Source organism: Bidens hawaiensis, unplaced genomic scaffold (assembly GCF_021521415.1).
Source record: "Bidens hawaiensis isolate Kalapana, Puna unplaced genomic scaffold, B.hawaiensis_p1.1 tig00002525_1, whole genome shotgun sequence".
Lineage (NCBI taxonomy): Eukaryota > Viridiplantae > Streptophyta > Magnoliopsida > Asterales > Asteraceae > Bidens > Bidens hawaiensis.
This window is the reverse complement of record NW_027491138.1, coordinates 1,034,495-1,058,899: the sequence shown is the minus strand read 5'-3', so window position 1 is coordinate 1,058,899 and position 24,405 is coordinate 1,034,495. Positions and strand designations below refer to the sequence as shown.

At 34.9% G+C, this 24,405-nt stretch overlaps 1 protein-coding gene and 2 pseudogenes across 2 annotated transcripts; 2 read left to right on the top strand and 1 right to left on the bottom strand.

The window, feature by feature from the left end:
• Window positions 1-206: 206 nt before the first annotated feature.
• On the bottom strand, window positions 207-2,578 carry LOC143619883 (uncharacterized). The gene is made up of 4 exons (XM_077091707.1): window positions 2,459-2,578; window positions 2,036-2,125; window positions 1,053-1,320; window positions 207-627 (listed from the first exon to the last, which is right to left on the bottom strand). Exons 1-4 carry the CDS (start codon window positions 2,499-2,501, stop codon window positions 351-353), a joined length of 678 nt encoding a protein of 225 aa, XP_076947822.1. The 5' UTR covers window positions 2,502-2,578; the 3' UTR covers window positions 207-350.
• Window positions 2,579-7,288: 4,710 nt separating this feature from the next.
• Window positions 7,289-15,335, top strand: LOC143619985 (uncharacterized; annotated as a pseudogene). Its single transcript, XR_013151264.1, has 10 exons — window positions 7,289-8,234; window positions 9,166-9,293; window positions 9,521-9,661; window positions 10,513-10,599; window positions 10,870-11,020; window positions 11,256-11,315; window positions 12,055-12,483; window positions 13,656-13,951; window positions 14,173-14,302; window positions 14,850-15,335. The product of XR_013151264.1 is annotated as an uncharacterized LOC143619985 (transcript).
• A 1,157-nt stretch (window positions 15,336-16,492) lies between these two features.
• Window positions 16,493-22,393, top strand: LOC143620056 (cell division control protein 48 homolog C-like; annotated as a pseudogene).
• Window positions 22,394-24,405: the final 2,012 nt, after the last annotated feature.

Here is a 24,405-nt window from a genome sequence, read left to right as displayed (position 1 = left end):
CAACGCCAGCTTTAACTATACGACAACAACCAACCTTAACTATATTCATTTTTTTTTTGAATCAACCAAATTCTGCCGTCACCTAGCAGCTTAACTAAAACAAAACCCTTAACACAGTTTTGTTTTTTACAACAGATGAATTCACGATTTAACCAAAATATCACCAGACAGACCAAAATATCATCAAAACCAGACCATAAAACCAAAACATGGTTATATGACAAGACGGTGAAGCCAAGATTTAATGTCATACAAACAGTAAAACACAATCGTTCAACTTAAGACCGATTAAAAGCATTAAAATCCGTTATAGTTATGAAGTAACATACATTTCAACATTAAGCCACCACTCAATCAGAACCTTGTCTGCTTTTACCCTTGTCTCTTTTATGCTTCCTCTTGTCATCCGAATCACGAGCATGGTGCCTTTTTTCTCTTCGTTCATGTTTCCGTTCTTCTCGTCTTTCATACTTTTCTTGCTTTTTCTCTTCACGCCTTCTTTTCTTTCGGGTAATTTCATCTTCTGAATCTTCCCTTGCATCAGAAACATTTGTGTTTTTAGGCACATCTGTTGTCATTGTAACTGGGGCAGGAAGAGAACTCGATTCTTCCCATGCTTTAGGTGCCCTGCAGTTAAGACAGTTAAAATAACAGTGGTTAATTCATGTCGTTTATTAATATCGCATATACAAACAAACAAATAAAAATGGCTACGAGTTGTACAAATAAAAAAGACTAGTAGTTATTAATGTATGACCAACTCCTAGGCTCCTAGCAAATCTTCAACTTGGTGTGATATCATATTTATTCAACAAAAAACGATAATAATCCCATTTAAAAATTATAACATTTATGCCCTTCCCTTAAGACTTGCATGAGTTCGGATAAAAAAAAACCGTAATATCGAATGTACCCATTTTTAAATTAATGGCATTTATAATTTTATACCCTTCCCTTAAGACTTACATTAGAATATGAGAGTTTGGAGTGAAAAGAAAAGGGAAAAAAAAAAGACATAATAAGTGAAATCCAGTTGAGTCAAAGAATCTTACTTGGCAAAACCGAGCCCCTGAACGTGAGCCGCCTCAGCATGTCCAGCACCCAAGTCTTCTGCTGTGGATCCTCGTTTCACAAGTTCAGAAAACTCGTGTTTATCAAGTCTGTTAGTTTGAGGTTTTGTAGAACGTTTAGGAGCTAAACCTAAAGCTTCCCTCATAGCTTGTTCTTCTTCTTCCTTGATCCTTCTTATTTCTTCTTTAGCAGCATCCATATCCGCCTGGTTGCTGTTTTTATCCCTAGCATACCAGTGTAAATCCTTCCCTGTTTATAAATAATTCCCAAAGAAGATCAGCTGAATAGTTACTCAGAGATTATATTATAAAAGCACATGACTCTTGGAGTCTTGGTATCTCATCATGAAAAATATGGGGCCTACACGATTGTGCCTAATATCAGTAGAGCTTGGTTTTAACATGCGTGCGCATCAGAAGCACATAAGCACAATACACTGATGAGATCACTCAAATTGAGTGCTGCGCTGCCAATCCATGATGCGAATATGATGCACTCTAAATCGCATAATGCGCGATGCGCATTTCTGAGTTAAAGTGAGTTTATGCACAGGGTACTTATACCTTTGCATACATGTTTAGAGTTTAAAAATCAACATGTTTATATTTTTAATAAGAAACGCCTCGCATATGTTATGCGTAGGCATCACGCATTGCACATCGGCTTTTTGGATAAGAAAACGCATTGGAGCATCATGCATTTTAAAACCAAGGAGCAGAGCACCGTTTACTTATTAACGGGTCCATACAACTTATTTTCATTTCTAATGGTTCAAAGAAAACAGGTGAAACCTAAGACATAAAACACCAGTAACCACTAGTCATTTCACGTCTTTTTCATCATTACATACATCGGTGGTATGAAACTGTATTTTACGTATTTAGGAAACCATATATCCAGTCAAATATTATGAAACTTAATAATAAGTAGTTAAAACAAGTAACTAGTAAATAAAGAGACTAACCTTTCTGCCATCTTCCCACAGGAGCCTTGAGACTGTGACCAATATAGTTTTCTCTATACTTATCAACCTTCACATCATCCCAGTTAAACTCTGCACAAGCATATATCATCTCAATTAACGATTCCTTTTCTACACTCAGAAGTTAAAATAACAACAAATAAAGCATAATGCTGCAACAGAAAGCCACCAAAAGAAACAATAGAATAGCTTATCACATAAAATTACATGCTATTTACAAAATCATTAAAAACCCTAATTCCCAAACAGGCATCCCAAATTATGTGTTTAAAACATCAAATTAATAACAGAAGCAGTCATTATCCAGTTATACAGAAACAAATCAACGAGAAACATACAGAAAGATAAGAAATTTATGCTACAAATCTCAAAACCCTAATTAGCAAAGATGAGATTTGTACTTACGATCGCGGCCGCCACGAACACCGCCTCTGGACGGATGATACATGATTGATGAAGCTGTGTGTATAAACTTCGAATCGCTGAAGAAGAAGGTCGAAGAAAATTGTGGTAAGATTTTGTGAAATAGATTGGTTGGTGTTTGTGGAGGAGGAATGACATTATTATTATTATAATTCAAATTATAAAACAAGTGATACGGGATAATTTAAATTATAAAATTACAAGTAAAACAAATAATTACATAATGTATATGAAAAAAATGTATTACATCTATGCTTGTATCTATATAATGTGTACATAAATTGATTTTATTTATATCACAAAATTATTTTTTTAAATGAACTTAATAAAAAAATGCTCGTGCAAAAACGTACCCGAGAATATTTCTTTCTATTGAAAAATTCATTATCGGTACCATATATGTATAATTGAAAGACTTTTTGTTATGAACCGATTTTGGAAATAAAACTTTTCATACAAGAGTAGTTATAACCACTCAGTCTAAACACAAAATGAGCGTTACCTTTATTGATATATTTATCAATTTACCACTCATTAAAGAAAAGTAGAACATTAAATTGTAACAATAGATGTTCTTCAAGAGCTATGTTTTTCTAAGTTACACCATGAAAAAGATTTCGGTAAGTTTCAGAGGGCTTCTCGACTTTGTCATAATGACAACATAAAAAATAACATGTTAACCCATCCAATTTTGTGAATATTTTGTTTCATTTGAACATAGTTTTTCATGACATGCTTCCCATACAACGTTCTGATCACCATTGAAAGAAAAATTAATGTTAACATAAATATTTCAAAATTGATAAAAGTCAGAAGCATTAATAGGCATGGGGTGGTATGTCGAAATTGTTCGCGATCTTTTCTTACATTTTAATAGTTGAGGGAAAAATAGTCAGTTTGCCAAATCTCGAATCTTTTGATTATTTTAAAAAATGCTCTTAAAAATAAATTTGAAACCCGAATCATGTTTAAAATTCTAACTTTCATACTTTTAACATTTCAAAGTCATCACTTTGAACCCATAACAAATTTGACGACAAATCTATTTTGCATTTTCAAACTTTTAAAAATACTCAAAATTTTCATTTTTGACCCGTAACAAATTTTGACATAAATGTAGTTAACTTTGTACCAAATAATCTATTTACCAACTTTTGACCCATAATATCAAATTTAAGTTCCATAAAAAACCCGAAACAGTTTTCATTTAAGAAACATGATTTGTTGTTGATTTTTTAAATTCACCAAGTATTTTGAAATATGTAGTAAAATAATATGTTAATATTTATATTTATAAACATATATAGATATTATATAAATATAGTGTAAAAGGAAAGTGAATAATTATTGATTTATTACATATATTAGGGTAAATTAGTTTTGAAGGGAAGAAATTGTGAGAATTAACCAAAACATGGCAACTGTCCACATTTATTTTGCTTTATTAGAATAGGTAGATAGATAGATTATTATTATTATTATTATTATTATTATTATCAAAGTGGATAAGAGGAGGCCGGGTTCGATTTTCACTTGGACATGTTCGAAGGACATATGAATGAATAATAGATGCTTAACTTGATAGGAAAAACCATATCATATAATTGGTTTCGATACCAGGACTATACCGAAAATTGATATTAAAGTCTCCCTACATGGACCGTAAGTCCGTAATTAACAACCAACCACAATCACTATTCACTACGACTCTATCATATTATATTGATTCTTATCCAATTTCCAAATCCCCATAGCAAAGTAAACCTCCATGTGCCAATACTGCGTATTGTAATCGCCAACTTAATAAAAAAATGTTTTTTTTACCACAATTTGATGCATAATTGGATTGTAATAGTATGCTACGAACTTACAATAGAGCAATAATTTGATTTTTTTTTTGTTTTAGCTAAACCGAGTTGGATTTGTCTGTGAAGATATGTCGGTTTTCTCGTTTGTTGATTGTTTCATTTGTTGAATGCTTGAATCTCAATTTTTAGATGTTTAGGTAAGATCCAGATATGGTACTAAACAATGAAATTATTGAAAGTCTATTACCAATACATGTACCTAACCATTCCGATTGTGCCCATGCGTCACGTATTTGGTTTTTGGATTTATACAAATTCAGTACTGTATTATGCGATACGATACATGTATTGATACAATCCTTAACTTACGCACATGGCAAAGGATGCATTTAACCAATTAAGAGAAATACAATATGACCCGTGGCATCGAGTAAGCGTCAAAATTCTCATGCCTCCAACACTAAAAAATAGAATATGACACATGTCATTGAGTAATTTGTCAAAGCTCTCACACCTTCAACACCAAGCCATCTACTCCCTCCCTCCCACTAATAGCTTAATTAGGCAGTCTTAGGTTGGTTATGGTTTAGGTTCTCTGGTCATGTTAGGATGTTTTTACTATAACAAAAGTTAGAAATCACGTCAAATTAAAAAGGTGTTGAAAATCTCGGTACGCCAAAAGTCACCATATTAAAAAGAAGTAAAAGCAGTTAAATATGAGATTTTATAGTTGTTAAAAATGACAGTAAAAGTAGTTGTATTATAAAATCTTTTTTTAGTTAAAGTACAAGATCCGACTGCATCTTATTTGCTAATTAGCTTATTAGCAACTGATTCATCAAGCTGTTACCACATGAACCAAGTAGTTGTCGATCTTCAGTGGCTACCAAACTTTAATGACCAAGTTGCTACCAAGTAGTAGCATCTTGCTACGCCAAAAACTTGTGAAGATAATTTTTCATACCAGTTTTTATCATCCATGTTGATCTGCTGTGTTTAGAAAACAACGTTTAACTATAATTACATGCATTGTTTTTGATAATGACTAACTAAACTAGACGCGGAATATTACTAGTTATCAATGATGATTATATGTCATATGCATGTCTCTAACCATTTGCTTAATCATCTTAAGTTATATAATCAACCATGTTACAAGACATCAAAGTGTTGATTGAAGAAATGGATCAAGAATGTCACAGGAAAATGATTAATAATGACTTAAATTGATCTTATAAAAATCACTTAAGTGTTTACAAATAATATATCTGAATAAATATACTATGAAATTCGAATGCAACTTGAAAAGATCTTACTATATGGAGTTAGTCTTTGGTATGATCCTTTTTCGAAGATATAACTACGTCAAAGAAAGATCAAGACAAAACATAAATGGAAAGCATAGTAATCATTTCTCGTAATATAAAAGCAACTAATTCATTCTCTTGTAAACTCTTTGATAAAGTGATAGGTCAAACCATAACTTTTGTATCTCGTTAAACAGTGAAAATCATCGGAAATAAAGTAACAAAAATGGACAAGACTCTTCCCAATGTTCAAAACACAAACAAAAGGTAGTGGAGACTAGGCGTCCACGGTTGCTTGGATTGACTGCGGAAGCGACCGCAGGGCCATCAATTCCCACCCTTATTACTTATGTTTTGGCTTATAAGAGCAAGTATTCTACGCTATTTAGATTCACCTCTTTTGCTTTTGCTAATACACTTACCTATCTAAAGCATATCTCTCTTGATTTAGTTATTCTTAAGTATAAACTAAATAAGAGCAGAAAGAACAAGTTCTATAACATCAAATTAAGCAATAAAAATAAATAAATACACATATAATGTATATAAGAAAAAATTTATATACATACGAATAAACTAAGTTTAGATTATTAAAATTCTATGTATTGCAATTTCATTTTCTTCTAAGAAAAAAAAAATTCAAAACAAATACCGCACAAAAAGTATATTTAATAGTTTGTTTTTTGATTTATTTTTTTTGATTTGTAGTTTTGTTTTAAATTTTGTTTAATGTTATATTTATTACTTTATTTTTTATATTTAAAAAATATTAAATAAATAATTATTAAGAAATTGTTGCAAAGATTTCATACCACTTCAAGCAAAAAATTGATAAAGCCTTACCGTATATGTGATAGGAAAAATAGACGCTCTTACCGGCCTTCCATTATAAATGCCCTAACATCCATTAGGATACCGGAGTGCGGTTAAGAGGGCGGGGCTGTAGTCCCGTAACGATACCGACAGAAACACCACCCGATTATTATTTTAAAACGTGTTTAACCTGTTCGTGTTCACGTTTTAAAATAATATGAGAAAAAGTCATTGGATAGAGTAGAGCAACAGATAACAGACATACCCTACTTACCAACCACCTCAGGAAGGTGACTCACCGTCGTCGTTATTCACCGGAGCACCGTCAATCGCCGCGGTATATTTAAACTCTCTTCGTACCACTAGTATGCACTTTCAGTTTCTGATGTCACTTCCATTTGTATTCTGTTTCAAAGTTAGGGTTTGTGGTCACTGTTAGCTTCTGTAATCAACATTCTCTTGGAAAATTGCTTAATTATTTGAGTTAGAAACTTTTTAAGCTAGGGTTTACCAATTGGATGAAATTGGTAAATTATTGAATTACTCAGGTCATATAGTTAGGGGCTTAAATTCATATTGATTTCATCATACTCTAGTTTACAAGCAACTGCCTTCATTTAATTTGCATGAGCAATGAACATATGTGATAATGATATACTTGATATGGCTGTGAAAATAGAAGGATGTTATCGCCTATCGGTAATGTTTTATGTTATGCAAGTAATAAACCATTAAAGTTAGTTGTCACTCTATGTATCTTGTATTATAAGATTCACAATCTCACCCTCTTTCATTTGTTTAATTTTGTTATTTCGATTTATTAATCTGTATACAAGTAATCTAGTCTCTAGTAAGTAACATGTTCTTTACTTGATTAACTTGCAGCTAGGTGGCACGACTATATAAGTACCATCAGACCTGATAAAATCTTCATCAGTTATGGATAACTTTTCACTTGCTTCATCCACCACACACTACTGCTCTACTTTCTCCAGCAAACCATACTCTGTTTCCACCAGGACTGCCTTCCACCTCATTACCACATGCTCACACGACTCTGAAAACCCCACCGCCACCTCATCATCCCTCCGTCGCCCCAATAATAACCGACCCTTCAAACCCATCGCTAACTCGCCCGCCAATCCCCACCGTCCTAAACCCAAAACCCAAAACACCAATCCCCTTAAAACCCTCCTCAACCCTAAAAGAAAGCCAATTGATACTAATAATAGTAATTCACAGACCCTAACTGAAAAGCTCTGGTTAACCAGCAAACTCTCTCTACCGCCCGCGCCCTCACCCCCATCCCCACCTCCTGATTTGGATGAAAATGAGGTTGAAAATAGTAGTTATTTGGATAGTTCAGGTGATTTTGGATCCAAAAAAACCGAGTACAGAGAAAAAGGGAAAATCTTTGTGGGGAACCTGCCATTGTGGATAAAGAAAAACAAGCTAACTGAATTCTTTAGGCAATTTGGACCAATAAAGAATGTGATATTGATAAAAGGGTATAATGATACAGAAAGAAACACGGGGTTCGGGTTTGTGATATATGGCGGTGCAACCGCTGAAAAGGCAGCGATGAATGCGGTGGAGTTTGATGGTATGGAGTTTCATGGGCGGGTGATAACTATAAAACTTGATGATGGAAGGAGAATGAAGGAGAAGTCTGGTGAGAGAGCCAGGTGGATGCAAGGGGATGATAGGGTGGATTACAAGTCAGCATGGCAAGAAGAGAGAGACTGGTCACGTAAAGAGCTTAAAAAGGTGTTGGAAACTCAACCAGAGAACTGGCAGGCTGTTGTGGGAGCTTTTCAAAGGATTAAAAAGGTAATTATTTTAGTTTTGTTTGTAACAGGTCAAACATGTCGGGTGTCAAATATGATTACATAATCTGTATTTGTGTCAATAATAATCTGGTTTCTTGGAAAATATGATTTATATGGTTTTATGCATTGAAAATACCCTTTGGTTACTTGCAACATCTTTAACCCTTTTAACTTGTTTCTTGTTAAGCTATAGTTTATTTTAATATTGATCCGTTAAGAGATTATAACATGACCCAGATTGACCCATTTATTGGTAAATGATTGAGTTTGTCTATTATAATATCACTATTATTGATCTATTCATTACTAATATCACTATTATCACTATAACACATATTTAGTATTCATTACTAATATCACTATTATTATTGATCCCATGCATATGGCTTTCGAGCCGGGGGTCTCTTTGGAAGCGACCTCTCTATCCCTTGGGATGGAGGTACGGTTTGCCTACATCCCACCCTCCCCAGACCCTGCTAACAGTTTTGCTATTGGTGGGATTTATACTGGGTACGGTTGTTGTTGTTGTTGTTGATTGAGTTTGTCTCATCTAGTCAATATAGGTACCAAAACACATAAGGACGCCAAAGTGATGCACACTATGTTTTTCAATTTTTTTGTTTCTTTGTAGCTTTAGTCGGATATGCTGTTTTTTTTTGCTTCATTTCTTTTTGGTGTAATCACACATAAAATATGTAATTTGTGTGGCACACTATATATAGGCTACATTTTTTAAAACGTTGTTAGCATAATATTTAGTGCATACGGCCCTTTGATAATGATAATTTTCTTTATAGTATAGATGTATGCGTGTGTAAGTTCTTGCCTAAAAACATGTTTAAATGTCAGAATCATGAGTTGAACCAAATTACCAGAAATCTTCTTTCTATACTCTATAAATTCAATGTGTTTTTGAAAGTCAACTGTTACAGCCTTCCAGGAAAGAGTTTGGGATGATGATCAACTATTATGCAAGACGAGGAGATATGCATCGTGCAAGAGAAACTTTTGAAAGCATGCGGGCCAGGGGAATTGAGCCAAGCTCACATGTATTTACCAAGCGAGGGACTTTGATGTATTAACCTATACGGTCCCTTTTGTGCGTGTGTGTGTATAGATTATTGCATTATCTTTCTAAAACTTGAAATTTGATCTTGTATATAAAAATACACCCTACCTTTAAAAGGAGAAGCTATTACAAGATTTTATAGTATATTTTGGATTTTAAGTTTTTGGCTAATTATTTTTTATCCGTTTTCTAGCATTGAAATAATTTATTTTATGCAGCCTAATTCACGCTTATGCAGTAGGTAGAGATATGGAAGAAGCACTTTCTTGTGTAAGAAAAATGGAAGACGAGGGAATTGAGTTGACTTTGGTGACATACAGCATTCTTGTGGGGGGATTTGCTAAAATTGGCGATGTGAAGTAAGTAATTACACGCACACACATATAAATTTACATATACATATACATCATAGTTTTCAAATGCGCTAGGCGCATAGGCCTTGCCTGGGGCCTAGGCGCAAGGCGAAAAAAAGCTAGGGCCCGAGAAAAAAAAAGCGCAAAATGAAAAATAAATACAAAATATATTTATGTATTCCAAAACTTGAATCACATAGTTTCAATGCCAAAATAGTTATCCAATATCAAAAGTTCAAAAACTTTAAAATTATCCAATACCAAAAGCTAAACTTTAATAGCATCAACAGCCAACAAAAATTTGCAGTCACCAACTAATTGAAGTCAGCTCTACACATTTAAGATTAAATCAGACTACTAATTATGCTCTGCAATTTCTAAAACAAAAAATAATATTCTAGATTAAAAAGTCCACATTTAAATTTTAGTTTTAAAGTTTAAATCATATAATGAGAATTAAGCAAGCAAATTAAACTAAAAGAAAAATTATCCAGAATTGGCAATGATCATATAGGAAGATTGGATTAAATTAAGTAAATTTGACTTTATTTTAGGTAGCTTTGTTAAAGAAAAATCAAAAGAAATCATAAAATATTTAAAAAAAAATTCAAAAAAATGGAAATTGCTCCTTCCATATATAGAAGCGCTAAATCAGCGCCTCGCCTAAAAATAGCGCCTAGGCGCATTAGGCGGTCGCTTTTAATAACTATGATATACAGATGCTTTACACTATGCATGTTGGATGTTTGTTTGAAATTTATGAAATAACTGCTTAATAGCTAGATCTTTACTACCTTTTGTTGCTCAACTTCTTCAGTTGTGCTTAATATCATTTTTTTCAATTTTTTACTTTGAAGTGCTGCAGAGAAGTGGTTCAAGGCGGCCAAAAAGACACAACCAACTCTGAATGCCATTATATATGGAAACATAATTTATGCTAATTGGTAAGTATTCCCCTTCAGTCTATTTTAAATGTGAAACAATTTCTTTTTTGCATAAAATTGCACGATTCTGATAAATCTTGGGACCTAGATAATCATACCTCTATGCCATGGTCTTCAAAACTGAAAAAAATGAGATTGTGATCTTCACTTTACGAAAGGGAAAAGATGACAAGTCAGCAATCTTTTGCAAATATTGTTTTTGTTTAAAAAAAAATAAAGTTTATTTGATAGTTTTTGTGGATTTATAATTTAAGATCCTGAAAAACACAGCCAGGCCTTTAACATGGAGCGTGCAGAAGCATTGGTGAGGGAGATGGAGGAAGCGGGCATTGATGCTACAAGGGATATTTATCACATGATGATGGATGGTTATACAATGATCAAAGAAGATAAATGCCGGGTCATGTTTAAGAGGCTTAAAGTAAGATTATTTGTATTCTTATCATTATCATTTGCCTTTTTTTAAATGAGTTTTAGTGGCTTATAAGTCTGTTATTCAAATGCTAACTTTTGTGAAACATGATTCTAGGCTTAAAATTTAGATGATTTTCTTATTTCTGGTAGTTAGAGATCATATCAGTTCATTCAAAGCTGTCATTTGAATGCTTGTTAATATCTTCTAGTACACTAACGGACTTACCTTAAATCTGTCACAGGAATGTGGCTTTACACCAACCGTAGTTTCATATGGATGTCTTATTAACCTCTACACCAAGGTAACTTAAAGTATTTATTTGTCTATCTTACCATGTTTATTTCATAGATATGACAAAATAGGGGGGCTGAGTAACTTGTTAGAGCAAGTTCTGGGTTGAAACAATTTTTTTAATACGGGTCAAAGTGGGTTCGACTGACCTGCAAACATTTTTGTTCATTTTTTTATTTATAAATACTTAAGGTGTTAAATGTGATTACAAACACTATGTTGTTACAGTAGTATATATATGTTAAAATAAAATATAGTTACAAACACTATGCTACTGCAATATACAATAGGGTTATTTTCATATCTATCCTTACGAACTTGAAAAATTGCATATATACCCAATCAAAACTAAAAGTATCATATATACCCAACTTATTGAATTTTTACTTAATGACCATTCTACCCCTTTCCATTATATCTGCTTAAGCCCTATATAAAACTTTTAAGTTTTAGAAAACTAAGGGTGAAATGGTCATGTATTGTTTTTTATGAATTGGTATATTTGATATTTTAGCTACTTTCTAAGGGCATATTTGCTATTTTTAGTTTTACATAATGGGTATATATGATATTTCCCAACTTCGTAAGAGTGTAAACAACAAAAATACACCTTTGGCAAGCTTTCAACTCATTTGACCAGTTTCCTTTTATTTCTTTGACCGGATCTTAGTCAACACATTCATAAGTAAACCGGTCAAAACTGCCACATGGACAACCCTGATACAGTTTAATATAATCAACTCTTCCAGATGGGAAAAGTTTCCAAAGCATTGGAGGTGAGTGAGGCAATGAAAGCAGATGACATAAAGCATAACATGAAGACATATTCAATGTTAATTAACGGGTTCATAAAATTAAAAGACTGGGCTAATGCATTTGCAATATTTGAAGACGTGGTGAAAGATGGTTTTAAACCCGATGTTGTGCTTTACAATAACATCATTACTGTGTTTTGTGGTATGGGAAACATGGATCGTGCAGTCCGTACCGTTGAAGAAATGCAAAAGTTGAGACAAAAACCGACTTCAAGAACGTTTATGCCCATAATTCATGGTTTTGCACGAGCCGGAGATGCTAAACGAGCCCTAGAGGTGTTTAATTTGATGAGGATGTGTGGTTGCATCCCAACCGTCCATACTTACAATGCCCTAATTCTTGGTTTAGTGGAAAAACGCCAGGTTTGTTGTGTTTAAGAATTTGAATTTTAAAATTATTTACTTAGGGATGGATTGATTTGGGTTATGTTTTATATCTGACGAGTCAAATGGGTGTGATAAAAAGTTTAGTTTGATAGAAAAAAAAACTGAACCTTATTTTTTACTGCATAAAAGTTGCTAAATAATTTTATTTAGAGTTTTGATTATTATTATTATTGAAGTATATGGTTTTTATATATCCATGTTTGACCTTGATTGTTTATATAAATTTAGAAATTTTGGACAATGTATTCTGTCTCAACCCAACCCACACAAAAAGACCCATTTGGACCTAATTTGTTTTAACCCATTACACAACCTGTCTGACCAGCCTAGGCTTGTAAACGAACTGTACGAACACAAACAGGGCATGCTCACATTCGTTCGTTTTACTTGAAACCAAACAGACGATCAAACACGAACCATTAAACAAACAGGGTTTTTGTTCGTTCGTGCCCGTTCGTTAAAAAATGAACATGTTCGTGTTTGTTTATGTCTGTTCGTGTCCGTTCGTTAACAGTATAAACAGACGATTCTGAATGAACATAACTGAACACAGATTAACGAACATAACTGAGCTAAAACTAATTGAAAGTAACGTGGAGAACAATGTGTTGGGACTGTTGGCACAAAAAGTTATTAACTATACCAAGTTGTAATGTGCCTAAAAGTTTGAATGAATGTATTGACAAATGGACTTAACAAACGAAAACAAATGAACGAGACATGTGTTCATGTTCGTTCGTTTATTAAATGAACGAACTTCCCGCTGCACGATTTACGAATTGTTTACTGAACGTTTGTTTTACAGGCCTATTATTGCAAATCGAAGTGGCAAATCAGTTTTTGTTTACAAATAATTAGATCATGCTTATTATTTGATTATTTACAAACAATTGGATATGAATAATCACTCTCATACAAGTTAAAACATAATTTGAGACTTTTGTTTCAATTCTTTGAACATAATTTGAGACTTTTACTCATACTTCATAACCTTATTTTAACAAAATGTTCTCATTAGTCATTTTATATTGGTTGATACAACTTTTAGAGGTTTAACGACCCTAAACTTTATACCAGTTATTCAATAATATTAATATTTTTAAAGTTCTTTAACTTGTGAAATGATGACTTTTTATATTTTTTTACAGATGGAAAGGGCGGTAAAAGTATTAGATGAAATGTTACTTGCGGGAGTTAGTCCAAACGAGCACACGTACACCACAATCATGCATGGTTATGCATCATTGGGTGATACCGGAAAAGCATTTGAGTATTTTTCTAAAGTTAAAAATGAGGGATTAAATCTAGATGTATTTACATATGAGGCACTTCTTAAAGCATGCTGTAAGGCTGGCAGGATGCAAAGTGCTTTAGCAGTCACCAAAGAAATGCATGCCAAAAATATTCCAAGAAATACTTTCATTTACAATATTCTAATAGACGGGTAAGATTTAATTTCTTCAAAAGTTTTCTAGGTGGCCTGTTTTGGTAATTATAACCTTTTCTAGATGTTTGGTGATTATTGGTTTTTTGAATAATCTACTTGTGTACTTACGGTCTCATTAATATGCATTTGATTTGTGAAGCTTGTACTTAATTGCAATTATTACCTGGTGAAAAGTATTTATTAGATATTAACATGTTATTGCTATCATTATATTGTAGATGGGCTCGAAGGGGTGATGTGTGGGAAGCAGCTGACCTAATGCAACAGATGAAGCAAGAAGGGGTCAAACCCGACATCCGTACTTAGACATCTTTAGTCAACGCTTGTTGCAAAGCTGGAGATATGCTTGTATGTCTTCATTATTTGCTTCTCTCTCTCTCTCTCTCTCTATATATATATATATATATATAATGTGTGCGCGCATTATAGCTTTGCTGTCGGTGGGATTTTACTGGGCATGATTGATTGATTGATTGATAATGTGTGCGCGCGCGTGCGCTTAAATGTCTGTTTTGAAAGTAATTGTGTGATATTTAGTAATCAGATAATCAGTTGTTTTATATAAAACGAATGTTAGGAGATAATATCATATAATTAGGTATTGGCTGAGTGATAATTTCTGATTGTTTTAAGGAATTAAATGTCCATCAAATTATGTTAAAAAGGGTAAACTGGCAATTTGTTTTTCAGTAAGATAATTATCAAATCAAGTTATGAAAAGGGGTAAAGTGGTAATTTTGTTTTCTGTTCACATAGTTTTCTTGCAGCATATATAAAACTGGTTATTTAATTACAAGAATCTGTTTAGGCAAACATTAAAATAAAAATAAAGTTATTGCAACGATATTCAAATATTTAGTTTCAAACACGAATTAATCATGCGTTTTGTATGCAGAGAGCATCCAAAACAATTAAAGAAATGGAGGCTGCAGGATTAAAACCCAACGTAAAAACCTACACAACACTAATCCACGGGTGGGCCCGAGCTTCACTTCCCGAGAAAGCTATGAAATGTTTTGAAGACATGAAGTCAGCCGGGCTGAAACCAGACCGAGCCGTATACCACTGCTTGATGACATCATTGCTGACCCGAGCCTCAATAGCTGAAGACTACATTTACTCAGGCATTCAGCAAATCTGTGTAGAAATGATTGACCAGGGTTTGACTGTTGACATGGGGACAGCAGTGCATTGGGCCCGGTGTTTACACAAGATTGAACGGTGTGGTGGAGATCTTACAGAAGCGCTTCAAAAAACGTTCCCGCCTGATTGGAATTCACAAAACACGCTCGATGAAATCTCGGGGATCGATTATGAAGACGAAGACGATGATGATGAGTCATATGAAGGCGATTCTGATGGTGATGTTGATGAAGATTGATGCATGGCTTTGGTACTAGATGTATATTTGGTAAATGTATTTATTGGGATAATTCTGTAGTGATTTGTATGCAATGAAAGTTTTACCTAAGTTGTACATTGCGCAAGCCCAATGGAAAAACCGAAAAAACCTTTGAAAATTTCGCTTTGCTTTTAACATGCATGCATAATGCATATTCTCGTTGAACAAGGTTGGTGAAGTGTTTATATTAGGGATGAGTAAATGGTATCAAGTATCAACTGAATAGGTACCAATTTTTTTTGGAAAATCAGGGTTGGAATTCTCGAGATCGATACTGGTACTGATATTTACCGAATTTCTACCCATGGTACCGATACTGAATGGTACCGAACCGAGAATTTTTGGTGCCAACACCTATACCAAGCTTTTGGGAAAATTGGGATCGTGATTTTCGGGATCGGTAACGATCCGATACTGAGCTCATCACTAGTTTATGGGGCTTTTTTTAAAAAAATAGTATTTAAATTCAATCTTTGGACATAAAAAATTAAAAATGTAAATACAATATATAAAGCTGTCGGTTAATGAGCCCAAATCGGTGCTATAGGTTTAGTCAATGACTGGCCAAAACGGTTTGGTCAAACAGTTCGGTTTATAAACCGCTTTTGAAAGGAAAAAGTTCAAACATATGAAACTGAGACTCGGGAACACAGCATTACAAGCGTCACCTCATGGGCGCCCGTGTCTACTTGTACAAAAAAACCGGTTTCACCCAAACTGGTTCCCAAACCGACCAAAACCGCCAGTTTCAAGATCGACTCCCCTTAAGATCTACCAAACCGGTTTCAATACCGAACTGGTTTGAGAAATACCCGTTTAAAACCGGCTAAAAACCGGTTTAAAACCAATTAAACCGGTTTATAAATCGAACAGAACTGAGGTGACCGGGTCGGCCTATCTTGTGTCTAAACCGGTTTATAAACCGAACCGGTTTGAGTCAAACCGGTTTTGACCAGCCGTTGACTAAACCGGTTCGGTTTGGGTTTAAAACCGGTTTTGTACACCTCTAGGCCCGTGGATGGTTGAAAACTTTAAATAAAAAAAAATAATAATAATAAACCTAACATAGAAACGTATATAAACTCTAGCATTTTGTTAAAAGTAGTTAAAACATACAAAAACCACCTAGCTCACCGATGGGTAAATCAGGCAAGCAGTCGCCGGTGTTACAATCCGTCCTACGCCGCCGTGTACGAGAGACCTACGGCGGCTCCACTCCACCACCTATAATCGACGAACTCATTGACAGCCTTCGCGCCAAATATCCTGAGTATCGCCGGCACAATCGCCAACAGTTCACCAGGATGGTCAAGCAAACCCTAGGTAATAAGCGTAAATTAAGTACGATTGACGTCAACCATGACGCTGACATCACGTCATCACGTAGACGAATCGAGCTGCAATCAGACTCATCATCGTCTTCTGAGGTTAATAATAATATTGATAATAATAACATGCAATTTGACCTAACTAAATCAATGCTCCGGGACAGTTACACCGGGTTGAGTATACTGAAAAATGCAGAGTTAGAGCTGGTTACAGATTGGGAGATGAAGAAAAATAATGATTTGGTAATGGAAGATAATACTGTTAGGGCACAGAATAATGGTCCAACGTTTAAGGACCTTGGTGGTATGGATGGTCTTTGGATGACCTGAGGGATGAGCTGCTTGTTCCTTTGCTGGAGACCGATCTTCTTCCGAACCTCGGAGTAAGTCCAATTGGTGGTATTTTATTACATGGCCCCCCTGGTTGTGGCAAGACTCAACTAGCTCGTGCCATTGCTAACGAGACTGGTCTTCCGTTTTACAAGACTCAAGCCACTGAGTTGGTCTCTGGTATATCAGGTAGTTGTTAATTTAACATATATTAGGAACAATCTATAATTCATTTGCATCAATAACGTTAGTTGATATATGCTGCCAGGTGAATCAGAAGAGAATATACGAGAGTTGTTTTCAAAAGCATACAGAACCGCACCGTCTATAGTTTTCATCGATGAGATTGATGCAATTGCGTCGAAAAGAGAGAACCTTCAAAGGGAGATGGAAAAACGTATCGTGACACAATTAATGACCTGTATGGATTCGAAAGGCAAGCCGGGGCATGTTTTGGTGATTGGGGCTACTAATAGACCTGATGCTCTTGACCCGGCGATAAGAAGGCCAGGGCGTTTTGACCGTGAGTTCGCGTTAGGCGTTCCAGATGAAAATACTAGAACACGGATTCTTTCTGTGCTTACACGAAATGTCAAACTTGAAGGTGTTTTAGACCCTGCCAAAATTTCAAAGTTAACTCCAGGTTTTGTTGGAGCTGATTTAGCAAATTTGGTGACTAGTTCTGCTTACCGTGCTATTAGGAGAACTAGTACTAGAAGAAAGTTGGAAAGTAGAGACACTGAAAACTCGTGGCGGAAGACATGGACTCATGAAGAGAAGGGCAACTTATGCATCACAATATCTGATATTCAGGTATTAAGAGACGGTTTCTGTTAACTTATCAAATTTGTTTTAATTGTTCTTGATTTAAAAGAAAGTTATATACAGGCAGCTGTTAAGATGGTTCAACCGTCTACTAAAAGAGAAGGGTTCGCAGTTCCAAATGTCAAATGGGAAGACGTTGGTGGTTTTGATCTGTTAAGAAAGGAATTTCGTAAATACATAGTCAGACCTATCAAATATTCTGATGAGTATGAGGTAAGTTTAGTGTGTATGTATATATATGATTGGTAAGTAAAATTTCATTCTTAGTTAATATCCTATTCGTTTAGGCAAGTGGAGCCCGTTCGGAGACAGGGTTTTTGCTTTATGGACCTCCTGGTTGTGGGAAAACATTGATTGCCCAAGCTGTTGCTAATGAAGCAGAAGCAAATTTCATATACATTAAGGTATTCTACTCCTTTCAACATTTGTCCATCTATCATAAACATCCTAAAGTTTATAATATATATCCTTTTTACTATGAAGGGTCCTGAGCTTATGAGCAAGTACGTTGGGGAGAGTGAATTGGCAGTGCGGACCATGTTCAGTCGTGCAAGGGCATGTGCTCCATGCATACTATTCTTTGATGAGGTTTTTTTTTTTAATTCTTTTTTGTTTATCTTTTAACTCTAGAATTGATTTTGATGAATGCCAATATATATCAATCAATCATACCCAGTAAAATCCCACCGACAGCAAAGCTATAAGTAGGGTCTGGGGAGGGTGGGATGTGGCTTCCAGAGAGACCCTCGGCTCTAAGTACATGTGTATGAAGCAAAATAAAGGGAATCAAAGTTTAACAGTTATATAAAAACTACTACTAATTATAATAATATTAATAATAAGATCACAGTTTAACAGCTATATAAAAGCTAATAATAATTATAATAATAATAATAATATATGTAAGGGAAATACCATTATGGTATGTGACCTAAATAAGTTAAGTCTAAGCCCTAAGGTATTCAATTCTCTCTAAAAATCCTTAACTTTAATTCTACTTCTCCACGAATTCCTATCCTCAACCATGTCCTCGGAGAGGTTTAGGTCTATCAAATCATGCCTAATCCTCTCATCCCAAGTCAATTTCGGTCGTCCTCTACCCCTCCTCCCCTCTATAGTTATGTTTTCTACGGATCTAACATGATTCGTCGTCTGTCTTCTCTTTACATGTCCAAACCATCTCAATCTCCACTCTCTTATCTTGTCTGCTATGTTCGCCACCCCTAATCTCTCGCGAAACTCAACGTTTCTTATTTGGTCAAGCCTTGTGTGCCCACACATCCAACGTAGCATTCTCATTTCTGCTACCTCCATCTTCCGCACTTGTGCCTTCTTGATGGCCCAACAATCTGTTCCATATAGCATTGCAGGTCTAACTGCCACCCTATAGAATTTTCCCTTTAGTTTAGTCGGGAAACTCTTGTCGCACAATATACATGTGGCTGCTTTCCATCTACACCATCCTACCTGAACTCGGTGGGTCACATCACTGTTTAATTCCCCATCGCTCTGTACAAATGATCCTAAATACTTGAACTTCGTTACCTGCGGGACCACCTGACCTTCAATTGTGATCTGTGCGTCTTCATTGTCGTTTATCCCACCAAAATCACAGTGGAGGTACTCCGTCTTAGATCGGCTAATCTTTAAACCTTTTGTCTCTAAGGTTGTTCGCCACTCCTCAAGCCTCATGTTTAGATCTTGTTTTTTCTCAGCAAGTAACACAATATCGTCTGCGAACATCATGCACCACGGGAGAGTCCCCTGAATCGACTTTGACAACTCATCCAAGACTACTGCAAAAAGAAACGGGCTCAACGCTGACCCCTGGTGAAGACCTACCTCTACAGGGAAGAAATCAGTATCCCCCACTGGCGCACGGACACTTGTTTCACTCCTGGTATACATATCCATAATTATATCTATGTATTTCCTGGGCACTCTTCTACCCTCCAAGCACTCCCAGAGCACCTGTCGTGGCACACTGTCGTAGGCCTTTTCTAGGTCAATAAACACCATATGTAGATCACGCTTCTTCTCCCTATACTTTTCCATTAATCTTCTTATAAGGTGTATTGCCTCTGTGGTGGAACGGCCCGGCATGAAGCCAAATTGGTTGACCGTAACCTGAGTTTCTCGTCTAAGTCTACCCTCAATCACTCTTTCCCATAGCTTCATAGTATGACTTAGTAGTTTGATTCCTCGGTAGTTACCACAACATTGGGCGTCTCCTTTGTTCTTATAGATAGGAACTACAACGCTGCTCCTCCACTGGTCTGGCATCTTACCTGATTTGAGAATACTATTGAACAGAGTAGTTAACCACATGACTCCTTCCTCCCCCAGACACTTCCACACCTCGATATATATTATGTTTGGAATAATATTTTAGATAGATGCTTTAACAACAAAGCGTGGAACGGAAGGAACTCGGGTGGTTGACAGTGTTGTAAACCAGGTAAGCAAATTTTAAGCAGTACCATATATTTATGTAGGCTCATTGTGCATCAATATTCTTAAATATCCAAAATTTATATGCCCCTAATCTTATTCTCTAGCCCATGTAAGCTAGTTTTACAAAATCATATTATTAATCTTGTTCACCATGCACCAATATTCTGAAATATCCAAAATTTATATCCTAATCTTATTCTATATAAAAAAATGAATGATTTTAATTCTTTTGTAGCTATTGGCAGAGCTAGATGGCGCTGATAACCGCAAGGGAGTTTACGTAGTTGGTGCTACCAACAGGTTTGTGTTACATATAAAATTACTTATTGATGATGAACGGCTTATAATTACCTGTTTGGGTTTTGATTATTCGAGGCCAGAGATGATAGACAGAGCCCTCTTACGGCCCGGAAGGCTTGGGAAACTTGTGAATGTCTCCTTGCCAAACCGAGAGCAGCGTGGGCTGATCTTAAAAGCACTTTGTAGGAATATGAAGTTAGGTGCTGATGTGGACTTGATGGCTATTGCTCGGAGCGAGGCTTGTGCAAATTTGAGTGGAGCCGATCTTTCAGATTTGGTTCGTTTTTCTGTTCTTTCAAAAATGCTAACCAAGCACAAGTTTGTCAGTGTCTTTTGTGATGCAAATACGCAAGTTATTTAGCATGATTTGGTAATAGAGGTGGTAAACGAGCCTTGTTCGTGGGTTGGTGGGACCAACCAACACGAGTATTTGCCTGTTGACACGAACAAACTCGCTTAACCTGTAAATTTTTATTAATATAATTTGTTTACATATTAATGCGACAAAATCAGAGTTTACAAAGAAAAATACAAATGAGGATAAAAAGTCACGTTTATACTGTAAAATTTTATGCTTAATTTGATAGGAATCATACTCGTGTTATAGTCTAAAATAACATTTGTCTATTTTGGGAGGGGTTAAGTGCAACTAATATTTCTATAAATAGGGATTAATAGCTAATAGGGAGGGGAGAGTAGATTTATGTTTAGGATGGCATTGCCATGGCTCCTGCTTATGCAGTGAGAGAGGGCTCGGCCCGGGAATCTATTGTAATCTTTCTATACATTTTCATTAATACTATCGTTCGGTTCTTTGTTTGCCTTATTCTATCCTCTAATCTCAATTAACCACAACCATAATCTATCAAACCCTATCATAATTCCTTTTACTTTTAAATTTTGGCACAGCCAGTTTAAGTTTTGAAATAAAGCACGCTTTTTTAAGACAGTTATAAAAGTAGACAGGACAACCGAGGCGATCCGAACTTGACCCGTTTAGTTAACCGAGCTCACGGGTTCAGCTTAAACCCAACCTGGAGCCGGACCCGTTTAGAATAAACCCAAACCTTAACCTGTGAATTTCGTGTCATGCCAAAATCACAATGCTAATTGGTTAATTCAAGACTCCCTTTTGCCACTAACCATTAGGTTCATTTTCTTTTGACTTTTTGTCCATTAGGTGAATGAAGCCGCACTAATTGCTATGGAAGAAAAAATCGATAAAATGGAAGCTGCGGCTCATGAAGGGACACTGGTTTCATCATCACAAGGTGGCATGCCCCCTACTATTGAAGCTGTTTATTTTGAGCAAGCAATGAGGAAAGTCCGCACTTCCGTCTCATATGAGGTATAGCAAACTAGCTCTCTATTTAGTGGCATGTCTTTGTATACATGCATCATCTCTATGTTTATAAATCATCATTCTACATAGCATATTCGACTAATGCATAAATGGGTCATAAACCCGTACATGACATAGCCCGTTTAACCTAGGTTTTAACACCTTAAATTTACAAAGTCACAACAAAATATTACAAATGTCTATAGAATTTTAAAATCTCACTCATATTTTAGTCTATCTTTTAACTTTTAAATATCCAACTAACATAAACCACAAATCAACCCTAACCTGTTTATACTAAACCAGACCTGTGAATTCGTTTGCGGAAATGCTGTAGAGACTAGTATATTCTGCAACAGAAGTTGTGGCTTGCGGTCTGTTTGGTTTTAACAGCCGTGTACTTTGTTGTTCTGTTTCAGGATAAACAGTATTATGGTGAAGTTGCAAAGCGGTTATGACCTTCACCTTACATGCAGAGTATGGTTTTGTTGCACACTATTATTAAGTTACCACTAGTGTTAGAAGTTGGACTTTTTATGGGTTATAACTTAAAAAGAGCTTGAGATGAACATGGGTTGACTCTTTTAACAAAGTTTGAATTTGGCTAGCTTATTTAGTGTATCGCTCTTTAGAAACAAATATTTTCTTCTTTTCCAGTTTGATTTCTCATTTTCCAGTTGTGCACACGAAGAACACACCTATTTTACAGCAGATAATATTAGGGGGGCAAGTCATTCGAAATGGCAAACACAAAACATCATATGTTATTTTATCAACAAAGTTTCAACCCCTGCTACATTTAGCGGTCAAGCTGGTTCGATTATCACAACGGGTCGCGTTCGACACCAGTTCAGCGGGCCAAACCGTTTTTTTCCCCATGGCCCCATCTATTCTTCTAAATTTCATATAAAGTCTCCGGTTCTCAGGCCTCAGGGTCAGTGCCTATTCGCAAATTATAGTCCAAAAGTACTGGACTTTCTGAACAAAGGTTCAAATATTAATGGGTCCAAACCAAATTAAGCAGATTGAAAGATATAATTTTGAATTAACTGTTTGCCCAAATCAGATGGATCGGATTAAATGGTATATTTTATAATTAACTATAATATATTGAAGACTTAGGCAAGTAAACAAGTTTTTCTGAAAACACCAATAAGCACTTATGAACAACATAACAATCTCATTATCTCTCTCATGTTATCCGACAAATACAACATACAAGTGCTTAGGCAATTCTCGTATTTTACAACTTAGATATTGATTTTACGAACGCTCCTTTACATGTCTTAGGATTATTTTTATACAATATCAGAGATCAAACCCAGATCATTTCTCAAATAGCGAGTTTTGTTTTAGAAAAAACGAAAAATAAATAAACTATATATATTACGAAAGTGCTTTAGAAAAGGTGTCAATATTATTCCTGTGTTCGGTCTTCTTTGGTTTTTGAATTGCGTCATTGTAAGATATGCTTCTTTCATAAAGCTACAACATAAGTACAAAGATTCTTACATAAATCATAGAACCAAGCTTTAAAATTACCAACACTTTAATAATGATGACATCATGATCTTCTTTTTAAGTGAGAAAATCATATATATATATATATATATATATATATATATATATATATATATATATATATATATAGGGTTTGGATCAAATACAAATAAAATTAACGTGCTAAACGTGAGAATCAAGTAGAGTAATTATGTAATCACACTATAGAGTAATTACGTAATTACTCTATGGTGTAATTACATAATTACTCTACTTGATTCTCATGCTTAGCACGTTAATTTCATTTGTACGTTAACCCTCCCTATATATATATAGGGGTGGGATCCAGTGAAAACTACTTTTAAAGAGAAAACTTAAAAACTATTTTTAACTTTTTTTTGAAGGTTCTGTTTTTTTCCATTATTCTTATATTTTGTTATTGGTTCCAAAAAAAGAAAAAAAAAACCTTGTCGGTAACCTCGTCGGTGTAGTGCACATGTGTAATGGTGTGCATTGCATGCATACAAAAGTGTTTGTATTGCATAGTATACAACACTATTACACATATTCGATACACACTATTGTATATATGCAATATAAGACTAATACGCACATCGATTACACATTAGTACGTATGTGTAATACAACATTAACGCACATGTGCACTATATCGACTTTTATTTTATTATTATTTTTTTTCATATAATACAACACTACTACACATATACAATACACAAATATTGAATATATACAACTAAACATTATTGAACTTAAAAATATATAGTAATACACATGTGTAATACAACGGTTTCGCATAGTAATACATATGTGCATTATAACGGTTTTTTTTTTAATTTTTTTCGAGTAAAGGGGACCAAAATATAAGAATAATGGCAAAAACGGAAATTTGAAAATATTTTTTTATATTTAATTAAAAATAATTCTTTAGGAGTTTTTAAGTTTTCTCCCT